This window comes from Hemicordylus capensis, chromosome 2 (assembly GCF_027244095.1).
Source record: "Hemicordylus capensis ecotype Gifberg chromosome 2, rHemCap1.1.pri, whole genome shotgun sequence".
In the NCBI taxonomy this organism is placed as follows: Eukaryota; Metazoa; Chordata; class Lepidosauria; order Squamata; family Cordylidae; genus Hemicordylus; species Hemicordylus capensis.
The window spans coordinates 406,263,093-406,287,904 of NC_069658.1; the positions used below are offsets into that span (position 1 = coordinate 406,263,093).

At 44.0% G+C, this 24,812-nt stretch overlaps 1 protein-coding gene across 5 annotated transcripts in view; it reads left to right on the plus strand.

Annotated features, from left to right (window-relative positions):
- Positions 1-24,812, plus strand: part of SLC39A11 (solute carrier family 39 member 11) — a 498,275-nt gene that overhangs the window by 270,876 nt on the left and 202,587 nt on the right. For 4 of the 5 annotated variants that reach the window (XM_053296433.1, XM_053296434.1, XM_053296436.1 and 1 more), the window contains one exon: positions 23,997-24,167. The exons of the other annotated variant lie outside the window; for it this stretch is intronic. In XM_053296433.1, coding sequence (XP_053152408.1) covers positions 23,997-24,167 — 171 coding nt within the window. The remainder of the gene's footprint in view (positions 1-23,996; positions 24,168-24,812) is intronic. 5 annotated transcript variants of the gene reach the window in all.

Consider the following 24,812-nt stretch of genomic DNA (forward strand, 5'->3'; position numbering starts at 1 on the left):
CAGTCACCACAGGGATGATGCTGGCCGGAGCCAAAGTGTATCACCTGTTCTCCATAGGAAATTCACTGGGATCAGTGATTAGTAAGCTTCCGCACTGCAGGGGGTGTGTGACATCTGCAAGATAAGACTGAGAGAGTCTCTTGCCTGTAACCTTGGAAAAGCCGCTGCCAGTCTGTATAGACAATAGGGATGTGCAAATTGATTTGGTTAATCAATTTGTACCCGAATCTAGCTGATTTGGGTGATTTGGAGACAAAACAAATCACCACTGTGGTCCATTGGCTAGATTCGGGTACAAATCAAATCGTGCCTGATTCGATTTGAATCGATTCGAGATTCGGATCCCTCCTATTACTTTCCCTAGATTCCCAGCTTTCATTTTTTAAAAAAGCTAAGCTCTAGCCCTTGTAGAAGTGGTGTTATGGAGCAAAATGTGTGGTCACTATTTTTCAAGTGTTTGGATTATTTGGTGTCTAATAACTTTCCCTCAATGAATCCCTATGAGGATTCATTACACACCTTCATTTCTTCTATTCATTTTGACTGTCTTTTTGACAGTGCCAATTGTCAACTGCCATGTGCCAACTACACCCCACTCCCACCCACAAGGCAGTGGGGTACTACTCAGTTTATGTTCTAGAATTTTTTTAGGCTCTTTGGTGTCTAATAACCTTTCCTCATAATTAATCCCTATGAGGATTCATTACACACTGAAGTGTCTAAACAACTCAAAAATCCCTAAAATATAAACTGAGTACCTGGTGGCTTGTAGGTTGCAGGGTAGTTGGAACATGGGATGCTACTAATTCCCCACCCCCACCTGCAAAGCAGAGGGGTTGAAATGAAGAGAAGAAATGAAGGTGTGTAATTAAGACACCAAATAATCTAAACACTACAAAAAATACCTAAAAAATAAACTGAGTACCCCAGTGGGGGTGTTGTCAACACATGGCAGTTGACAGTTGGCACTGTCCAGTGATAGTCAAAATGAACAGAAGAAACGGAGGCGTATAATGAATCCTCATAGGGATTCATTATGAGGGAAAGTTATTATACACCAAAGAATCTAAACATTTCAATATTCCTACAATATTCCTGCCTTGCAGGTGGTGGTGGTGGGGTTTTAGTTGGCACATGGCAGTTGACAGTTGGCACTGTCCAGTGACAGTCAAAATGAACAGAAGAAATGAAGGTGTGCAATGAATTTTTCATTCTGAGGAAAAGTTATTAACAATAATGACTGCACATTTTGCTGAATAACTCCATTTCTACAAGGGCTAGAGCTTAGTTGTTGTTTTTGTTTGTTTGCTTGCTGTTTTTGCTTTTTTTAAAATGAAAGCTGGGGATCTGTGTTAAGGTTAGGATATGGAAACTTCAAATTCCCATTGTTTCCTATGGCGTAAATGTTCAAAATTAGTAAAAAGCAAAACAAATTAATTAAAAATCAACCAAGTGTCCCATGGCCTTGAAATTTGTGTGGTAGGTGGCACCCATGGGGACCTACCCACCACCCAAATTTGATGCCCCCAGGACCTTGTTAAGTGGTCTGAATCGGTCTGAATCAAAATCAAATCAAAGCAAATACAAATCAAATCTGGTGTGATTTGGAGGGGGTAGATTTGGATACAAAACAAATCAGGGGTGATTTGTTTTGGGCACAAATCAAATTTTAAAAATCGATTTCTGCACATCCCTAGTAAACAATACTGAGCTAGATGGACCAATTGTCTGACTCGGTATAAGGCAGCTTCCTATGTTCCTAACCACTCAGATAATATGTGTGCATGTGCATCTTTTAAAATATGAAGCTGCCTTATATTGAATCAGACTATTTGGTCATCTAGTCCAGTCCTGTCTATTGTGATGAAAAGTAACTACCCAATGTCCCAGCTATTGCTAGCCCGACCTTGCTACCTGAGATCCTTTCAACTGAAGATGCCAGGGATTTAACCTGGGACCTTCTGCATGCAAAACATGTGCTCTACCACTGAGCTATGGTCCTCCTGTGTATTTTCATGAATTGCTGATTGAGCATGCCTTCTTGTTGGCATTCCCTTGATCTTTGTCGGATTTCAAACCAAATGATAAGTAATTAGATCAAAACTTTTGGTTCAGCCCTAGTTGGACAGTTTGGAAATGTCTGGTCTGCAGTTTTGTTCTTCTGGTTGTCCAGATATCAGGATTTCTTCTGTCTGTGCACACCCATGCGCACATTGTCCTCTTAAGTACATGATAGAGCAGGGCTGCACAACTTCAGCCCTCCTGGAAATGCTGGACTACAACTCCCATCATTCCTGACTATTGACCACTGTGGTTGAGGATGATGGGAGTTGTAGGCCAGCAACAGCTGGAGGGGCGAAGTTGTGCAGCCCTGCCTTAGAGGTACTAAATATGTACTCAGGCACCTGATTTTAGTGCACTCTGGAAGAAACAGCTATAATTGCCTGACGTGATGGTGTATTCAGAAGTCTCCTCTGTGCAGGGAACAAGAGGCCTTTTGGCATGACAAGCATTTGTTGATTGGGTGGGTGACATTTTTCTTTCCCTCAATGGGTATAAGCAGTTAGTTATCAAGGGAGGTATTCATCAGAATCTGGTTCAAAAGATTCTTCTCCTGCCTTTTGCTTGTGTTGATTGGTGGAGGAGCAACAGACAACAGGCTGTTTGTGATATTGATGAGGGTACTGCTTAATGAATTCATGTTGGGGATTTACAGTTGCCAATTGGGTATTTGTGCAGTTTAGTAAAGAATTGGAACCATAGAGTTGTAGGGATGATGCAGGCCATCCACCCCCCACCCCCGCTTGAGGCAGGAAATCCATAGCTAGAGCATCCCACAGCAGATGGCCACCCAATCTCTGCTTGAACAATTCCAGCAAGGGAGAGCCCCCCCCCACCCCCACAGGTAACCAACTATGTTGTTGAATTGCTCTTGCTGTTAAGATCTGATATCCTACAGAGAGGTGTGGTGGTGCATTTGTGTTTAAAAACCAAAAGAATTTTCATTTCTCTTCGTCAACCATGCTATGCAATCAGCCCTCTAGGAATGGGAGATCTGTGTGTTGTGTGGGTAGAAGTATGTTCTCATTCAGAAAAACCTGGAAATTGGTTTGCTTGGAAACTGTGTTGGTATCTAACCATTTGCGCTGTTGCTTCTGCTGCTTCTTAAGATGAGCATCTTAATAATTTCTGAAGATGCCTTCTATGGCTTTCTCTTCCATTTATTTATCTAGAGCAATCAAGTAGCCCTCATAACCGGCACCAAACTGATTACATATTTCTAGCCTTGTGAAACCTACTATCTTAGACCATTCTACACATCAGTTTATGCTATGGTTAGTATGATATACACTCTTGTATTTATTATAAGAACAGCCACGGTTGCCTTTACATAGCAGGGTACATAGCAGGGTTTATGCAGTAGCTGCTAGTTCCTCTAATATAAATTCTCGTAAGAACAGCCATGGTTATGGGACTTTAGCAGGGTGCAGTAGGGGTGTGCACGGAACCGCGGAGTTGCGGTCCGGCACTGGGGTGGGGGATTCTAAACAAGTTCGGGGGGGGGCTTTACTTACCCCTCAAGAATGCAGCCATATTTCTTGAAGTAAGCGGGCGGCATACCTCCCTGCCGCCCGCTTCATTCCCCTGCCTCCGCGGCTGCTACTGCTGCTACCTTTGAATCAATACGCAATCGGGCGACAGGGTATCTCCCAGCCCCTGCCGCCCGGCTCTTCAATGCCCCCCGACTTCGCCTAAATGGCCCTGCCGCCCCAGGACCCCTGCCGCCCCTTCCCTTCCCTTCCCATGTTCCCATTCTCAAGGGGTCGGCAGGAGAACTCCCCCGCCGACCCCGTCCCCTTCCCCAGGCGGCTGCGCTCTAAAGTTAGAGCGGGCGGCGGGAGAGCTCTCAGCCGCCCGCTCGCTTCCCCGCTGCGGCGCTGCAAATGGCTTCTAGGAGATACCCTGCCGCCCGATTGCGTATTGATTCAAAGGTAGCAGCAGTAGCAGCCGCGGAGGCGGGGGAATGAAGCGGGCGGCAGGGAGGTATGCCGCCCGCTTACTTCAAGAAATATGGCTGCATTCTTGAGGGGTAAGTAAAGCCCCCCCCCCGAACTTGTTTAGAATCCCCCCACCCGAACCAAAACCACGCGTGCCCGGACCGGTCTGGAGGCCTTTAGAATGGCCTCCGAACCGGTCCGTGCACATGACTAGGGTGCAGTGGCCTGAGCATCCCCTGCTACTGGTTTATATAGTGCTTTTCATTTGCAAAGGACTTTGCAGTCTTTATTGTATTACGGCAGAGTCGAATTCTGCATTAATAATATAATTTCATATTGAAAGGGCCACTAAGCACATACAGTAGCAAATGTGACACCATCTAGGGGTATGCATGGACCCATTTTTGCGGTTCGGTTAAATTCAGACCAAATTCAGACTGAACCTAGGTATGCAAACAGCATCTGCAGATGTCAGAACTGTGCCTCCAGGCAGAGTGCTGGGGTTTTGAGGAGTGGCCACCACTGCCAAATCAGTAAGCACCTACTTTTGAAGATGCCTTTCATCTCACCCCCACAGCCACCCTTAGAAGTTTTTTAAAGCCAGGATTCTCCTTTGCTTGTAAACAGGAATCCTTACTGGATTCCCGTTTACGAGCATAGCTCCTCAAACCATCGAACCAGTCTGCAACGGACTGGGCTCAGTTCGGTTTGATTGCAGTCCTGCCTACCTCTCCTTGAGGCCGGTTCGGTTCACAATCAAACCAGCAAATCAGCCCAGTTCACTGCGGATTGGTTCGCTGTTGAACGGTTCATACACACCCCTAACATGAAGTCTAGATCTGTGTGTGTTCTCTGTACAGCATGATCATATCATTGTTAGTGTGACGCTAATTCAAAGTGAGACAAAATAAGTTGTTCATAGTTGTATAATTGGAGTTTCTGCCATATTTTCTTACTGTTGCCATAGGTAAGTGTTCCACTTGGACATCTAAGAAAGTTAATTTGCTTGAGAAACTTGCACAATCTGAAGATGAAACCTATTGTTTGACTGACTGGTTCACTAATCAGCCTAGACACCATGTAGGCATCCTAAAACAAAAGCTGTGGCAATAGGTTTTGTTGAAGTTACCTATGGAGGCAGGGAACAGCTGAAATACTTTATAAAAGTTAATTCTTTGTAACTAGAATTATCCTCTTACAAATGGGGTAAATGAGCAGCAGGGGGCGACACCAAGGGGGCAACGAGGGTGAGGGCCAGGTGGTATTTTTTGGCTTCTGTTGTTTTTGGGTCCTGGATTTTTCAGATGCGTCTTGGTTTGTCTGGGGATGGGGAGACAGGGTATGTGTCCACTGACTGTGGGGTGGCTATTCCGGTGGTGGTGGGGAATAGAAGAAGTAAAGTTGGCAGGTCAGCACGTTGTTACAGGGGAAGGGAAGTCAGAAATCTATTACCTGTTTCCCCTTCTGTCTGTCCTGCCAGCTCTTTGACCTTGGTGCGCAGTGCCAACCTCCCACAGACCCTCACATTGCTCCTCTGTAATGCCAGGTCTGTCCAGAATAAGTCGGAAACTGTGCATGATTTGATTCTGGATGAAGGGACAGACTTGGTATGTATTACAGAGACTTGGTCGGTGGCCCAGTCTGGTCCCAGCTTCTTCCTCCAGGGTACTCTGTTGAGGAGCAGGTGCGGGGACATGGGTGGGGAGGTGGAGTGGCTGTGGTTTATAAGAATAATCTATCCCTTACCAGGGTCCCTGTGGAAGTGTCTGACCACATTGAATGCGTGTACCTAAGTTTGGAGACCAGGGATAGATTGGGACTTCTGTTGATATACCGATCGCCCCACTGCCTGATGGAGTCCCTAACTGAGCTGACGGACTTGGTCTCGAGTTTGGCTTTGGAGTCTCTCAGGCTTGTAGTGCTGGGGGACTTCAATGTCCACTTTGGGACCAATTTGTCTGGGGCGGCTCAGGAGTTCATAGCGGCCATGACAACTATGGGCCTATACCAAAGGGTCTCGGGACTGACACACATTGCAGGTCACACAGAGGCCTAGTAGAGACCATAAATGTTTCTCTGAGGGAGGGCAGGATGCTTTCTTGCCTTAAGGAGGCAATTATTAGACTACTTCTGAAGAAGCCTGCCTTGGATTCCTCAGGGTTGAGCAACTATAGGCCTGTCTCCAACCTTCCATGGCCGGGCAAGGTAATTGAGAGGATGGTATCCTCCCAACTCCAGGCAGTCTTGGATGAAACTGATTTTCTAGACCAATTTCAGACTGGCTTTTGGGTGGGCTATGGGGTGGAGACTGCCTTGGTCGGCCTGATGGGTGATCTCCAATTGGGAATTGACAGGGGAAGTGTGACTCTGTTGGTCCTTTTGGACCTCTCGGCGGCTTTCGATACTATTGACCATAGTATCCTTCTGGAGTTTCTGAGGGGGTTGGGAGTGGGAGGCACTGCTTTGTAGTGGTTCCACTCTTACCTCTCAGGCAGATTCCAGATAGTGTCCCTCGGGGACTTTTGTTCCTCAAAAACTGAACTTCGGTATGGTGTCCCTCAGGGCTCCATATTGTCTTCGATGTTGTTTAACATCTACATGAAACTGCTGGGAGAGATCATCAGGAGACTTGGTGCAGGATGTTATCAGTATAACAGGGCCCGGGGACAGGCCTTCTCTATTGCTGCCCCGAGGCTTTGGAACATACTTCTTGCCGAAATAAGAGCCTCCCCATCTCTTACAACTTTTAAAAAGGCAGTCAAGATGCATTTGTTCACCCAGGCTTTTAATTAGATATTGTTTTAATTGTGTTTTAATAGTTTTAATGTTGTAAATTTTAATTGTTGAAATGTTTTAATCTTTTTATTGGTTGTTTTTATTGTTTTGTTGTAAACCGCCCAGAGAACTTGCGTGTTGGGCGGTATAAAAATGTGTTAAATATAATTAATAAATAAATTACAACTCCTTCCTTGCTTAGTATTTGCTTCAAGTGCAAATTTTGAACTTTGAGGTTTCATACCTGAGGGATTTAGATATGATCCATGTGGTTTCATCCCATTGTGTGTCATAGATGAATACATTTGCGGGGGCTCTTTGCTTCCTGGTAGTCCAACTGCACAGCTTTTATTTCCGTTCTTTGGCAGTCTCCTGCATTATTCTTTTTTTAAATTATTCCAGTGTTAGAAATTGGTTCCCATCTGTACCCTTCAGTTTCATTATAATTAAGTGTATTTGTCTTAGCTCTTGGACATAATAAAACAGCAGCATACATATCCATGAAAAATAAAATAACATACTATAAAATCCTTCATTTTAGTAATATAAGTTCTGGGCTGTCGCTCAGCACACATCATGCACAGTCAATTGCATAAGTAACCATCAATTGCATGAATATTAAAATAAGGTTGTCAGCATTTTGCTAATGCTACAATTAGACCAGCATCACACCCTAATTATCATTTGTTAGTTCTCGATACTTTGCTGATTAGACCGATGTTTTAATTCTTTGAGTTCTGTGGGGAGAAATGTTTTGTACATTTTCTGGCATAGGACAGCTGGACAAATAGTTCTGGTTATCTTCTAGTATTATTTTTATTTATTTATTTGATTTATATACCGCCCTTCCAAAATGGCTCAGGGCAGTTCACAGCATGATAAAAACAATAAAAACAAATTAACAATTAAAATCAAACTATTAAAACACAATAAAACCAATAAAACAGCTAAAAGCCCTGAAAACCAAGGCAAAAATTTAAAAAAATTTAAAACAGTTAATCATTTTAAACCCTGGAAGGCCAGGCCAAATAGGTAGGTTTAAGGGCTCTCCTGAAGGACGACATTCCATAGCCCAGAAGCAGCTACAGAGAAGGCCCGCCTCTGTGTCACCACCAGACAAATGGGTGGCAACTGGAGACGGACCTCCTCAGATGATCTTAAGGTGCGGTGGGGATCATGTAAAAGAAGGCGCTCTCTTAGATAACTCGGACCTAGGTCGTTCAGGGCTTTAAAGGTAATAACCAGCACTTTGTATTTTGCCTGGAAACATATTGGCAGCCAGTGTAGCTGTTTCAAAACGGGCATAATATGGTCGCTCCGGGTTGCCCAGAGACCAACCTGGCTGCTGTATTCTGAACAAACTGAAGTTTCCGGACTACATACAAAGTCAACCCCACATAGAACACATTGCAGTAGTCAAGCCAGGAGGTTACCAGCTGATGCACCACTGTTTTGAGGTCGTCATCTTCAAGGAATTGGCGCAGCTGTCGAATCAGCCGAAGCTGATAGAAAGCACTCTTGGCCATGGCCTCCACCTGAGATACCAGGGTGAGGCCTGGGTCCAGGAATACTCCCAAGCTGTGCAGCTGCTCCTTTTGGGGGAGTGTAACCCCATCCAGCACAGGGAGATCTAACTCACCCCTCAGATTCTGAGCTCCCACAATGAGCACCTCCATCTTGCTTGGATTCAGCTTCAATTTGTTCTCCCTCATCCAGCCCATTACTGCCTGTAGGGAGGCATTTAGAGAATGAGTGCCATTTCCTGAAGATGAAAAGGAGAAGTAGATTTGGGTGTCATCAGCATACTTATAACACCCAGCACCAAACCTCCTGATGACCTCATCCAGCGGTTTTTATGTAGATATTAAAAAGCACTCCCTAAAATAGTACTCCCTATTCACAAACACAGTGGCACAGAGTAAAAGGAATAGGTTTGTATCCTGCCTCCAATATAGCTGAGGCATTTGCTGAAATCTAACAAAGAAATTTTCCTCAGATTGTCCAGATGCTGTTTTTAAGCCTATGCTAAAGTCTTATCTTCACGTATCAAAGATATACTCTTCACTTTGGCATTGCAGACAAATTCTATGGAATGAACACATCACACTGTCGTGCAGTTTAGACGTAACATTTATCTATCTATATAATTCTCTAAGGCGTACCTGTGGCTAATCCCATGTGTGGCAGTTCTCACGAGAGTTCGCGTGCGGACGCACTGTGGTGATTGGGCAGTGGAGATTCTATATGCAGATAGGGAGGAGGAGCCTGTGATGGTTAAGGTCAGTTGCAACTGTTACTGGTCGGAAGATGTTCTTGATTGTAGAGGAGAGGAATCTATCTATATAAAAGGATAGTGGGCAGGGGTCTGCAAAGAGCGGGGTCTTAAGGCCAAGTTAAACTCTGCTAACTTGGCAAAGAGGCACCTTTTAATGTGGTGATTCTCTTTATTTAGTAGGGGGAGAGTAACTGGCCCTGTCCACCCCCAGCACAGTACCTCCAGTGACTGTTGCTGGTGTCTTATCTTATGCTTCTTTTTAGATTGTGAGCTCTTTGGAGACAGGGATCCATCTTACTTGTTTATTATTTCTCTGTGTCATTTTTGGAAGGGCGGTATAGACATTGAATGAATGAATGAATGAATGAATAAATAAATAAATAAATAAATAAATGGGGAAAGAGCCTCTTCAGGAGAAAGAGGCTGCCGTTGTGTGAATTAGATGACGAAACAAGATGAACAAGACCTGTTAACTCAGGAAGGGAGAGGGAGGGAGGAAGAGACAGGGGGAGAAGAAAGACAGAGGGGAAGAGTGAGTGGAGGAGAGAGAAAGGGAGAAAAAGAAGGGAGGAGAGGAGAGAAAAAGGAAGGGTGAAGGACAGGCCCGAGCCTGTCCGCTGCCTGAGGGGAACAAGTGGCCATGGTGGTGCCTGTTGTCAGCAAGGAAGGGCCCAGTCAAATACTGCTGCTGTTTGGGGCTACCAAGGCCATTGGCAGAGGGAAGCAGGCAGGCAAGGGACGGGCCCGGGCCTTTCAGCGGCCTGAGGGGAATGGGAGGCCAAGGCAGTGGTGGCAGTGAGGAAGGGGCCTGGTCAGCCTCTGCTGCTGCTCCTATGTGGAGGAGCAGGACCATGGCTCGGATGAGGGTGGGGAGGTCTCTGGGGAAAGGGGGCTGCAGCTTGACCAATAGACACCAGCAACGCCTCAGCTGCGACCAAGAGGGGTGAGTGGGATGGAGTAAAGGGATGGAGGAGTGACCAAGAGGGGTGAGAGGGATGGAAGCAACCAGATGGAGGAGGAGAAGCATGAGTAAGGTGAGGGGGCTGTGGCAAGGGGTGAGGGGAGCAATCAAGTGCTAGCGCACAGATGCTCTGCATGGGTTAAGCTAGTTAGACTGATGGCTTAGCACTATGTGAATGAACCAAAGGGAGCTAAAGGCTCATGGGCTCTCCCCTCCTTTCTTCTTCTCTCTCATACATGAGAGGGGTAGAGTAAAAGCTTCAACTTTCATTTTAATAGCAAACTGCCGTTCTACGTTGTTTATGAATTCAGGGAACTGCAGTTTACCTAACTAGAGTTGGAATAAGCTAGCGTATCAAACCAGAATTTTCTATCCTGGCTTGTTCTAATTCTTGTTAGATAGCACACTCCAGTTTTAATGGGGAACTGTTTCAAAGTGAATGCAAAAGCATGTGAGAGAGGATAAGTGGGGGCGCATACACAAGTTTGTGACTCTCATATGTTTATCCACCATGGTTTAGTATTACATCTGAACCAGGCCAATCTCTTCTTAAGCTCTGTTTTGTCAGTTGATAATTTTGAAGCTGCAACATGATGTACATGTAAGGTTGGATTTTATAAAGGTTTTGACAACCCAGAAAATGATTTAACATAATTTAGATGCAACATCTCTATTAAACAGATCTTGGGAGCTGGTAGATACTAGTTTTCTGAAGCAATTGACAATATACAAATTATACCTTTTTTGGAGCCAGTACATTCTTTGCCTTTGGTAAGACAGATGGCATACACTTTGGTGTACCTAATATTGATTACAGAATTTTGTTCTGAAAAGATTCCTACCCACTTCAACAGAGAGTGCTTGTTTGTGATCAGATAATTTAGGGAACATCATGGAGGAGGCTGTTATTCAGTGGTGATATTTCCCTTTGATTGACTGACAGTGATAATATTGGCAGAGTTGTAAAAATTGGCTGAATTTGATGGGAGAGACCTGAGTGGGCTGCTTGCTGGTTTTAGCAGATTTGTTTTTGAGTAGGTGATCTTGGTAGCATTTCGTCTGGAGTAGTCATGATAGAGCATCTTGGCCATCTGGTCCTGGTAATTGTTAATACATGTGCTTTTCTAAACTTAGTGACTTCAGCATTGTATTTATTTTTTATTTATATTAACAACGGCGATCCGGTTGATGCCCTGGTGGAGAATTGGAATAATCAACTCACCAGGGCAGTAGACATGATCACTCCTAAGCGTCTTCTCCGACCCGCTTCAAAAATGGCTCCTTGGTATACGGAAGATCTACGGGAGCTGAAGCGGCAAGGTAGGCGACTAGAGCGCAAGTGGAGGAAGACTCGACTTGAATCCGACAGATTACGACATAGAGCACATTTAAAGATCTATGCTCTGGCTATACGTTCAGCAAAGAAGTGTTTCTTTTCTGCCCGTATTGCTTCCGCAGGCTCTCGTCCGGCGGAGCTAGTCAGGGTTGTGAGGGGTCTGGTAGGGCCCCCTACTCCCCTGAATCCATCTTTGGAACCATCAGTTGCCCGCTGTGATGCTTTTAATGAGTTTTTTGTGGACAAAGTCTCTCGTATTCGGGTCGATTTAGACTCCACAGTTATCGCAGTGTCAGATGCAGAGGTATCCAGCAACTCCTCTTGTGTGGTTAGACTGGATCAATTTCAGTTTGTGACTCCTGAGGATGTGGACAAGCTGCTCAGAACGGTACGTTCTACCACCTGTCTGCTTGATCCTTGCCCGACGTGGCTTATACTATCTGGCAAGGGGGTTGTTGTGTAGAGCCTGGTGGCAATTATAAATGCCTCTCTGAGGGAGGGCAGGATGCTTCCTTGTTTAAAGGAGGCAATTATTAGACCTATTCTTAAGAATCCTGCCTTGGACCACTCAGAGTTTAATAGCTACAGGCCTATCTCCAACCTCCCATGGTTGGGCAAAGTGATTGAGAGGGTGGTGGCCTCCCAGCTCCAGGCGGTCTTGGAGGAAACTGATTATCTAGACCTGTTTCAAACTGGTTTTCGGGCGGGCTATGGGGTGGAGACTGCCTTGGTCGGCCTGATGGATGATCTCCAATTGGGAATGGACAGAGGAAGTGTGACTCTGTTGGTCCTTTTGGATCTCTCGGCGGCTTTCGATACTATCGACCATAGTATCCTTCTGGAACGTCTGAGAGTGTTGGGGGTGGGAGGCACTGCTTTGCAGTGGTTCCACTCCTACCTTTCTGGCAGATTCCAGATGGTGTCGCTTGGAGACTGTTGCTCTTCAAAATCTGAGCTTTTATATGGAGTCCCTCAGGGCTCCATATTGTGTCCAATGCTCTTTAATATCTACATGAAACTGTTGGGAGAGATCATCCGGAGATTTGGTGCTGGGTGTTATCAGTATGCTGATGACACCCAAATCTATTTCTCCATGTCAACATCATCAGGAGAAGGCATATCCTCCCTGAATGCCTGCTTGGAAGCAGTAATGGGATGGCTGAGGGATAACAAACTGAGACTGAATCCAGACAAGACGGAGGTACTCATTGTGTGCGGTCGTCACTCGGGAAGCGATATTGATCTACCTGTTCTAGATGGGGTCACACTTCCTCAGAAGGAACAGGTACGCAGTCTGGGAGTGCTTCTGGATCCACACCTCTCCCTGGTTTCCCAGGTTGAGGCAGTGGCCAGAAGCGCTTTCTATCAGCTTCGGTTGATACGCCAGCTGCATCCGTTTCTTGAAGTTCATGATCTCAAAACAGTAGTACACTTGCTGGTAACCTCCAGACTTGATTACTGCAATGCGCTCTATGTGGGGCTGCCTTTGTACGTAGTCCGGAAACTACAATTAGTACAAAATGTGGCAGCCAGGTTGGTCTCCGGGTCATCTTGAAGAGACCATATTACTCCTATATTACAGGAGTTGCACTGGCTGCCAATAGGTTTCCAGGCAAAATAAAAAGTGCTGGTTATAACCTATAAAGCCCTAAACAGCTTAGGCCCACGGTATTTAAGAGAGCGTCTTCTTCTGCATGATCCCCATCATCCACTATGTTCATCAGAGGAGGCTCGTCTGTGGCTACCTTCATGTCGTTTGGTGGCCACCCAGGGATGGGCCTTCTCTGTTGTCGCCCCGAGACTTTGGAACGCACTTCCCGTGGGAATAAGAGTCTCCCCATCTCTAGTGGCTTTTAAAAGGGATTTAAAGACTCATCTTTTTACCCAAGCTTTTTAACTTTTTAGCTTTTTAACTTTTAAATTTTTAAACTTTTGATTGTTTATTATTATTTTTTAATTGTTTTTAGTATTTGTTGTTGTGAACCGCCCTGAGACCTTGGGTTAGGGCGATATAGAAATGTGTTAAATAAATAATTAAAATAAATAAAGCACTCCCCCCACCAATAGCTTCAAAACTGTGTACAGCAAATAAACAAAAGAAAATGCAATTAAGTAAAACAACACAAATAAACAGTAAAATATTTGAGCAGCAGGGTGGAAGGGGAGGGAGTAAATCATTTTGTTGCTCCAAAGTTAAGGCCTCTTGAACTGTGTAACAGTGATGTTCTAAATCCAGTTAAAAATGCTGGAACCCCCTCCTGGTGTAAATCGAAGCAAAAGCATATAAGATTTTTTTTTTTAAAGTTCAGAAAAGAAGCTTAACAATAAGCTCCTCTTAACAAAAAAGAAGCTTAACAATTCACAAGGAGGTACCCTAAGGATCAAGTATGCTGCTGTCAAAAAGTGCTGTTTCTCTCAAGCATGCCCAGTGCTGGCAATTGGCACAGGTGGTGAGAGCACAGGTTCCACAACTTTACTCCGTGGTCCCACCACAAAGCTCTCCTAATCAAGGGAGACACAGAGAAAAGATTAGGGAAGAACATTTGTTTACAGTCACAGATGAAGCTTAAATGGACGTGTTCATTCTCTCTCTCTCTCTCTCTCATTACATCATGTGTATTGCTTCCCCCGTTGTTGTTGTTGTTGTTGTTGTTGTTATGACAGTTGGCCATCCAGGGATACTAGAACGAAGCCAAGTGTTGCAGAGGTGCTTTGAAGGGAGATGTGAATGCTTTTCTGGTGTTTTCATTTGCGTAGATAGCTTTGGATCACTGCAGACAGATATTTGACCTCCATTTTATGTTGTTCTCTACTTTTACTGTCGTCTTTCATGTCTTGTCATAAAACACAACCTGGCCCAAGCAAAGTGCTCATTCTCCCACATACATGTTTTTTTGTAATGGATAAATGCATCAGATAGTCCCATGTAATCTGACCTTAATTATTTTAAATAGTCTTTCATTAACTGCTGGAGGAAGAAGGCAGTAGCACTGTCCCTTCTCTGCCAGCTCCCTTCCTTCATGGAAGCTGGGAAGAAAAGCCACCCCATTCCTGATGAGCATTTTTTTTTAATGTACTCCTAGCATTTTTGAAGTAAGCACAGGGGAAGGGAGGAAAGGTCCACCAGGCCTCCAGGTTTCCAGGGAGCTGCTGCCTGCTATCCCATCCTGGTCCCTGGGATAAGCATTTTCCTCCCGAGGACCAGGACAAGGTGACAAGGGAGGGGAATTAGGCCCTTTTTAAACATTCTCTTGAACCTCATCTCCCACCCAAAGACCCATTCCTCATCTGTCTGCATGTGTTTTCAGAACATATATGAAACAGAGAGGTGGCATGGAAACTTGATTTAAACCAAACTTAATTTTGCTCCTTGTCTTCTGAAAGAAAAGGAGAACCAGTCCCCCTGATCACAATTGTTGGGTTGCTGGTATAAGTTGGTAGTCCAGTGGGCAGAAGTTCAGGCCGTTGTAGCAGAGCTGAGCTAAAGACATTCGTCAAAAACTACAAAAGGATATTATATAATTATCTGTATTCTAAATCTGTATCCAGTTATCTAAAATAAATGAATAAATAAAATATACTAGTATTGTAATAATTAATTCCTAATCTGTGGTTAAGACGCTGAGATGGGACTGATGTTGGAAAAAAGTCTGGCCTGATGAAAGTAGGACTGTGGAGGTCCGAAGGAAATTATAATCGTAATTTTAATATGTGGCTTGAATACTTGCTTGGAACCTATATATAGCCATTGGCCATCAACAGGAGAGCGCCCTACCTGGCCAGGCTTAGATCTGTTCAATACACAACTGCATTTCTGTGGTGCTATGCTGGACAGCTCCCTATGATGTATTGGTCAGAGTGATTATTGGAGATCTGCAGGGCCTCACAGATCTATCTTTAGAACTCTCCCCCATGCTATTACAGAAGATGAGAATCTCTATTAGGTTGCTTGCCTACAGACCTTTCAGCTTGCTTTCTCTGTAGTGCCTTCACTCCATGCACACTGTGTCCAGCACTGTCTGCTTTTGCAGTATCCCCTCAATAACCTCCTATCCCCACATGCCCTCAAGATGCCCTAAATCACTACCTGTTAGGTGTGCCATTCAGTGTTAGACAACCATGGGCCACCTCTGCCCTTTCTGCAGGAGAGAAGATTGAGATGTGGAAGGATGAGTGTGGTCACAACGATGGATAGAATGAAACATACTTTGGGGAATACTTGGATGACCAGAGGGCGTCATAGTGACAGCTCTGTCAGGCTGCAAGAAATCTCTTTCGGGGAATGCCTTGCTGTGTGGGTAGTGTGCTGACAGATATGCTGCTGGGAGCAACCTTTCAGTGAAAGGCAGATTTGCTTGGGCCACTGTGCTGCTATACATAGATGGAAATGATCGTGATTTTGATGCATGCAGATGGTGTTTATAATGGAGAGGAGTACTGAGCACAAATTGTACAATTGTTTTTGGAAATGTTGCAATGGTTGTATGTTGGAATACTTTAGAGCAGCACAGCATATTTACTTGGAAGTAAATCTCACTGAAGTCAACTGGCTTCCCAGTAAGTGTGCACAGGACTACTCTTCGAGTCATGATTAATTTTTATTGGGTTGTACCCATACCTTTGGGCCACCTAATGGCGCAGCGGGGAAATGCTTGACTAACAAGCAGAAGGTTGCCAGTTCGAATCCCCACTGGTACTATATCGGGCAGCAGCGATATAGGAAGATGCTGAAAGGCATCATCTCATACTGCACGGGAGGAGGCAATGGTAACCCCCTCCTGTATTCTACCAAAGAAAAACCACAGGGCTCTGGAGTCGCCAGGAGTTGAAATCGACTTGACTGCACACTTTACTTTACCTATACCTTTAGGTTTGTAATTTGTTCTGTGATCAGAACACGATCAGAACAGTAGTAAAGTGGCCTAGATGCCGTTGCTTTAAGTAGCACTGTGCTCTCTCGACATTTTAGACACACCCTCCTCAACAATATGTTGTTCACATGGTTGAAATGTTGCATAGTTGGATGTCTGGAGGTGCTGCTTATAGTAATCGGCTGCCTCTCTGTTTTATCTTCTTTCCTGATTATTTGAACAACTTGCACTGAAAACTTTAAAAGGCCATTTTTTGGTTACTGCACTCTTGAATACTTTTAAATTGTCCCCACCTCTATTATTCTGGATGACAAGAAGCAAGTTAGAAAGAGCCTATTTCCCTTTCCCTATTGGCTTTGGATGCTCATTTGCAGAAGCATTTTAAATGTGCTGCTGATTCTTAATGGCCACCACGTTAAGTGCAACATGGCAGTTTAGCGTTTAACCTGCCTGGAAATGGCATGAGAAGCAATTGACATTCATTCAGAACCTCCTTCAAATGACTTCTGGCACTTGTTAGTCTGCTAGCAAAATGAAGCGGGGTGGGGGAAAGAGAGTTTAAAATGCATCTAAAATGTCAAATCTTCTTTGCAGCCCTATGCAGCTGTTGCCTATGTAAAGTTCAGAAACATCTTCCTTCGTAATTTGATTTTGCAATCCCCCCCCCCACTTAATTTTATGTGGCAAATAGAAAGAATGTCTTGATCACAATTCAGAATGTGGCAGGCTTTGCCCTTTGTAGTGTCCTCATTTACATTTGGTTTACCTCTGCTTCCTTTTGAATTAGGCCGAGGAGCCTTTTCAGCAAATATCCTGTCAGGAGCACAAGGGTAGGGTTGGGAGAGTCACAGCAATCTATCTAGTCAGAAAACATGTTAAACAATAGCCTCATCTCCAAATAGAACAAAGACTGACTTAGTATAACTGTACGGATTTCATTCATCCCTTGACATCCTTGCCTCTCTAATCCCTCGTCTCCTCCTGTTCTCTTTCCAGTGGCAAATGTGTGGCAGCTTTGAAAAAGGCCAATTCCATGCTAGGAATAATTAGAAAGGAGATTGAAAATAAAACTGCTAATATTATAATACCCTTATACAAAACGATGGTGTGGCCACACTTGGAGTACTGCGTACAATTCTGGTCACCACATCTAAAAAAGGACATTGTACAACTGGAAAAGGTGCAGAAGAGGGCAACCAAGATGATCAGGGGCCTAGAGAACCTTTCTTATGAGGCAAGGCTACAACACCTGGGGCTATTTAGTTTAGAAAAAAGACAACTGTGGGGAGACATGATAGAGGTCTATACAATCATTCATGGTGTGGAGAAAACAGATAGAGAAAAATTCTTCTCCCTCTCACATAACACTACAACCAGGGGTCATCCCATGAAATTGATTGCCAGGAAATTTAGGACCAGCAAACAACTTGTGGAATTCTCTGTCACAAGATGGGGTGACAGCTAACAACCTGGATGGCTTTAAGAGGGTTTTGGATAACTTCATGGAGGAGAGGTCTATCAATGGCTACTAGTCGGAGGGCTATAGGCCACCTCCAGCCTCAAAGGCATGATGCCTCTGAGTACCAGTGGAAGGGGAGTAACAGCAGGAGAGAGGGCATGCCCTCAACTCCTTCCTGTGGCTTCCAGCAGCATTTGGTCGGCCAGTGTGTGAAACAGGATGCTGGACTAGATGGGCCTTGGGCCTGCTGTTCTTATGTTCTTATGCATATGCTATAAAACACCATGTATGCTGATGGTGCTGTATCATAATAAAAAATAAAGCATTACCCAAAAGCATCAGAATGGTGATTAGCAGGGTGGGGGGCGTTGCTTCATTTCACACCCGAAGCTCTGTAAAATTCTGCAACCAAAACTATGACATGAATGTAATTAATTTTCATTTTCAGAGTTTAACCTTTTTGTAGTATGTTGTCTTGAAATGGTGACATTTGGGATGGGGCTAAGCCACAGGTGGGTAAAGGAAATATGCGATTCTTGGAAGCTTATTGGGGAGATCAGGAAAACAAAGGCATTGACGAACAATGGGGGAATCTGGAGATCAGAAAATAAACACTTTCACAGACTGCTGCTGCTTCTGGTCATAAAAATGGTGCTGAGGGCTCCATTTGGAAGTAACTATTTCTGGAATCAACTTCTAATAACTCCATGTAGCAGTACTAAGAGAAAGAGTTGTAGCAAACTCTGAAATGAAGGGGGCGCTGGATTTTCGGTGCCCACAGAATCTGTTGAATATCAGGCTCCAGACTACCCAGAGATTAGCAAAATGCTTTGCTACTGCTTGCCAGGACCTAGTGGCCTCAGACCTTGTCAGGATATCCTCTGGAGCCATCTGTGCTATCCACCCTCTGGTCTAGAAAACTTCAAGAAATGAAGGGACAGCAGGAAGGGCTTGTCTCACTTCTTGCAGTTTACTAAAGATGGGGGTAGATAGTGTAGAAGGCTCCAATGGATATCTTGGCATGGCTTTAGGGCCACTGGGCCTGGTGTGCAGCAGTAATAGCATTGTAACATAGCAGAACCTAATGGCCTGACTCACTCTGAAGCCCATCTGGAGTCCAGATCAATTTTCATTCAGAACCCTTCCAATAACACCAGATTATATGACTTGAATGGGTCTCCCATCTTTGCTTGTGCTGAAATTATTTATCCATGGATTTGTCCTGTGAACTTTGTAACTAAAGTAATTGTTAAATTCTGAAAATACTTCTGCGATCGTAACATTGACTCTACTTCAGTTCAGTTAACCAAAGCGAAATGTTCGTATTGTGAACCTGGCCTGCACAATTTGGGACACACTAACACAGCCCAAACAGACACAGAGTCAGGTGTCTAGAGCGCCCAGCTCACGGAATCCCTCATTGCACTGTGCATTGTGGGATATCTGGAGGCCGGGATGTTGCACAGTGCATTGTGCACAGTGCATTGTGGGATATCTGGAGGCCGGGATGCATTTTCTCAGTCTCCAGAATGCTGCGTGGCTCATAAAAGCACCGGTTGTGTGGGTGCACAAGCCGCATGGCCCAGGACCACACCAGATCATCGGTGTGTATGTGTGGTGGTGGTGGGGAGGTAAATACTATTCTGCCTCATCCCCTCCTACCCTCCATGGCATTCTCAAGGGTTATGTGAACAACTTCATAGTTTTGTTGATTACAGGTCTTCATTGCCAATGGAATATGTTTGACATGGTGAGTCACAAACACACCTATCCTGACGTAATGCCATTGAACTCTCCCAAGTTATCTATTCTCTGGAGCCTTTTCATACTACTCCTCCAGGATAGATGAGGCTGCTACTCTGAATTTCAGTTGTATGCAGCCCTATATACTCGGGCTAGTTCTGACAATACACCCGAACTGTTCCCACACACATGCAGTTAGGGACATGAATATCTCTCTTGCTCCCATTCTCTGCGTACTATTCGGGACAACATAACCTGATGGAAGTGCTACTTTAATGTAGTATTTAGCTCATGTGTGTGAGAGGGGCAGTTAGGATGAAATGGCTTCTGCATGATTGTGAGAAAGGCGAAGGGGACATCATCATCATCGTCATTATTATTATTATTATTATTTTATTACATTTATATCCCGCTCTTCCTCCAAGGAGCCCAGAGCGGTGTACTACATACTTAAGTTCCTCCTCACAACAACCCTGTGAAGTAGGTTAGGCTGAGAGAGAAGTGACTGTCCCAGGGTCACCCAGCTAGTACCAATTGGGATAGAGTGATTCAGCCAGCTCTGGATGGGGTTGTACTCACCTTGAAAGAGCAAGTACACAGCTAGGGGGTGTTGCTGGACCTGGCTTTGCTTTGGGATGCTCAGGTGGAGGCAGTGGTCAGGTCAGGGGTGCTTTTGCACAGCTTTGGTTAGTGCGCCAGCTGTGTTCCTTCCTCGATAAGGCAGATCTGGCCACAGTTACCCATGCCTTAGTCAAGTCACGGCTTGATTACTGCAATGCACTTTATGCGGGGCAGCCCTTGAGGAATATTTGGAAACTTCTTGAGACAAAAATAGCATCCTTGGGCCTTTCCCCCTTGATTCTACTTAATATTGGTTATGATTAGGACAAAGCTTCTATCAAACAGCGTATAATGGATATAGAGCGCCAAACCGATTTAAGCAGGGTCCTGAATTTTCTCATCAGTGAAAGTCTTACATATTTATCCTCCCTGGTGTCATATCTTACTCAATTGGAAGTCCCAAAACATAGGAAGGCATTTACCTTGGTACGTTGCCACACCCTCCCTTCAGCTGTGCTTGAAGGGTCGCAGTGCAACAATGCCCCTGCGGCTCTGGGCAGATTGAAACAACTGAGCATGACCTACTTCACTGTTTGTATTACAGAAACATTTGCTCTTCCTTTATCCACCCATTGCTATGCAAGTACCCAGGACGTTCAAGCCATGTCTATGTCTCTATGCTGCTTTCTGACTCTAAGCCCACTATTACCTATAGTGTTGCAAGGTTCTGTGTGGCAGTGTCCAAAATCCGTCAGACACTGATAAGCGGTGGTGCAGAATGCAGCTGCCAGGGTTCTCTCTGGAACTGCTAATTTGGAGCGTATTACACCAGTTTTGAAAGAGCTGCACTGGTTGCCAATTTGTTTCCTGATCCAATTCAAGGTGCTGGTTATTAACTTTAAAGCCCTTAACAATTTGGGCCCTGGATACCTGAAGGACTGCCTGCTCCCAAGTGTTTCTGTCCGCCCTTGACTAGGTCATCAGAGGGGTCTTTGTTCAATGTGTGGTTGTTGAGAGAGGCTAAATTGTTATGCACACAGGACAGGACCTTCTCTGTTGATATCTCCAGGCTCTGTAATGCTCTCCCAGTGAATGTCTGCTCTCTGATATCTGTGGCTGCTTTAAAAAACCCCACAACTGAAGACTTTTTTATTTGTTTAGGCTTTTACCCCTTAGAGGCTGCCAGGTCTCTCAGCTCTTCTGTTTCTGTTTGTCTTTTTTGTGCTGCTGAGCAATTCTTCCACCAAAACCTCTTTATTACGCAAAAATAAAATACCAGATGTTACAAGTTTAAAAAACAACAACTGGTTTCAATGTAAAAACACCATCCTCAGTTGCTTACCAAACCAAGTATCACAGCAGTGTTTTTCTCAAGATGAGCAGTATGCAGGGAAGAAAGGGGTGCAATATAACAGCTGCAACAAATTAGCAATTACCAGTTTAAGGGAGTGGGGTGGGAGAGACAAGAAGGAGGATCACATACAAGCTGTAAGAAGAAACATTTAACCCTTCAAATACTAATACATTCATAGCAGAAACTATCTCCTCCTTAACATTAATATCTGGTTTTAATTCCTCTGTATACATTGCCTCCTTAATTTTACGCTTCTGCAATTTTCTTTCCATCGTCAATACAGTTATCTTAGTTCCCACCACTCATCCATCATGCCCCTCCTTTATATGTATAGACCATGGCTTAGTATGGCTCCCATGTACCATATATCTGACAAATTCTCACTGTATCCATCTCTTAATGGCCTCCCTATTTCGCTTATATAGAAAGAGGAACATTCCAGACACTCTCTCTTATAAATCACCCCCTTACACTGCGCCAACCCTCTCTCCTTTCACAAAAAGCACAATCCTTAAACTCACACATCTTATTGTATAATCAAGAGTTAACCAATTGTTGTTTCAATGCTGCACACTACATTAGCTTTAACTCTAACGTCTCTCTAGAAGCTTCTGAGTCTGCCAGACGAATTTATTAGTAATGAATGGAATTTTCTACACCGACAGTCCTTTTGTAAATTTCACCTTCCTACTCCTCAATATAGGGAGTGTAATATCCATTATACCTTATCAACCTTTTTGCTTTTTCTTTTGATTCCTTTCTATATCTTCCTGTAGAGACCCCCACTGCCTTCTGTTTCATATTCCTTGATTATTGCTGGATGAGCCAAATTACCTTTTAATAAAATTTTCTTTTTGGTCCATTCTCTAAACCATCTTGTTTCTAATTGACCTCCCTTCACCTTTTTCAGCAATCAAAAATGGTAACCAACCCTCCTCATTAGGCTTTGCTCTGGTTAATCTCAAACTGCCCCATTGTTAATTTCTTCAAATTTCTTATTAACTTGTTGCTCAGAATGTGTAATAATTAGCACATCATATACAATCAATCATCAATATCTAAACTGCTCTTTTCAATAAAATTCATGTAACCTATAGCCAACAGTGGTGCCAATCTGTTCTCCATGGCTAAACCACGTTTCTGCATAAAATATTTTCCATCAGATTTAAAAATAATACATTGAAGACAAACCATTATTCATCCCTTAATATCCATAATTGAGAATCCATAAGTACTAATGGAATGTAAATGTTCTCTTGCTTTTATGGTGGTTGCGTGGTTTTTCCCGGTATTTTATGGTTTTTACTGTTTAACTGATTTTAAGGTTTTAAATGTCATTTTTATGGAGGTTTTTAAAATTTTATTTTAACTTTTGTAAACCGCCTTGGGATGCCTTATGAAAGGCAGTATAAACATTGAACAACAAACAAACAAAGGCCCTTTCCTATTCAAATTGCAAAAATAGGTTTATTGAGCCCCTGTTGGGCTGCTGTATATGGCTTGTGTGCGTCATTTCTCTTAGTGAGTCACAGATTGTGCCAGTCTGCCATTTGATAAATTCTGTAAGAACTAAATCACTGTTAATACTCCTGCCACCCATCTCTTCATACTCAAGAGAAGGTCTGCTTGGGAGACAATGTAGGATTTATTTATTTAGAGGATTTATACACCACCTTTCAACCGCATGGTTCTCAAGGCAGCAATGCAATGCAGTAATAGTGGATGGATTAATTCATTAATAGTAATTATTGCAATGGATTGCTGTATCAGTAATTCTAAAAGTAAACATACACATCTTAGCAGCTCTTTGCATTTTGGCCTGTCAGAGGCCAGAGGGTGTTTCCTTTTGCTTCTATAAGGGTTCCTAGCCTTTGACCTGAAAGGAGGAGCTGTTCCTTGAACAGCTATATGGTGGGGAGTTATTCAGGAGAGACAGCATATTAATAATAATAACAACAACAGCAACAATATTGACAATAAAATTCTGGCATCCCAGGTCCTTGGGAAGGACTCGATATCTGGATAAAACAAACCAGTCAATAACACCTGTCTGACTGTGTAAAATAATAATAATAATTCAATTTCTATGGTGGCAATTCAGCTGCACAGCCACTCTGCACTTTTGCCTGTGTTTTGCATAGGTTCAAGCTTCTGCTGCAAAAAGCAGGTGAATAGAAAGGGTGGATAGCCAGACTGATACAACAGAGTGATGGAGAAAATTTAACCTGCCCAACTCTCCCTGTACTCAGCTGCTTAAATGCACAAGGATTATTTTGCAGCAGGAATTGGCTGCCCTAAGGTAGAAGGAACCCCTTATTTAGGCTTTTTAAACATGCTCACAAGATAGGATTTAGTTATGTGCTATGCCACAGATCCCTCTCTGTGATCATAAGCAAGTCTCAGTTCTTTAGCCCCTGCAATGGTGAGAATAATCTTGCCTTTGCTTCCCATGTGGTTTGACTGTTTGTATTTTTCTTAATGAAATGAGATGTAGATTGTGGCCCATGATTTTCCTCTTTCATTCACTTAACACTCAACATCTGTAATGGCTACAGAAACCTCCTGCTATGCCTCATTAGTCTTTTCCTGTGACCTCTCCAAAGATGAACCCTGGGCTTCTTTTAAACTTATCTTGCTCCTCCTGTTCTTTTCTCCCTCTGTAGACAAAGGTGAAAATGGGGAACCCTATCAGAGGAGGAAAGGTGTTGGAGGTTACCAGCCAGATGCTCCTGCTCCATCCCAGACTCTTAAAGACAGCACCCTGGTGCCAGTAACCAACAGCTGGAGGCGAATCATGCTACTCATCTTAGCAATAACAATACACAATATTCCTGGTAAGCACCACTGTCTTTTAGTGCGAGTGTCTGGCTTCTGCAGATGCTATTGTCCAGGGGGCAGAACCAGTTGAATTGTTATGTGCAACCAGCATAGATTTTGTAATATGTCCTCCCCCGACAAAGTGCCAGGGCATGGTAGTTGGCACATCTGGATTAGTTGCTTTTCTTGACTGCAGGTGGGCTCATGTTGCTAGGATACCAAGGAGAGGGGCTACTTAGTTTTCCAGATTGGCCATGCATGGCTAGCAGGTGATGTAATTTTCTTGGAGATTGTAGTTAAACTAGAAGAAGAAGAAGTTCTTCACAGAAAAAGGAGGATGTCCTACACAGCACCACTGCTCTTCTTCCCATCCCCCAGCTAAAGAAGGTTCCTGAGGCACAAGCCAAATGCCAAGATGATTTTCTTGCTCCTCCTCATCGCACTCCCCAATTAAATTAAATGGCAGGGAATAAGCCATTTACCATTCATACATACCCTTCCCTGCTCATCTGTATTCTGAGAAGCTGTGTTTCTGAGGCCCAAGCTAAATGCTAAGATATTTAGGGGTCCTCTGTACCCCAATGTCCCAATGGACATAGGTCCTCCTGCACCCCAATGGTGGGAACCAAGCCAGCCTCATTTCTGTGGCAGACAGAATCCAA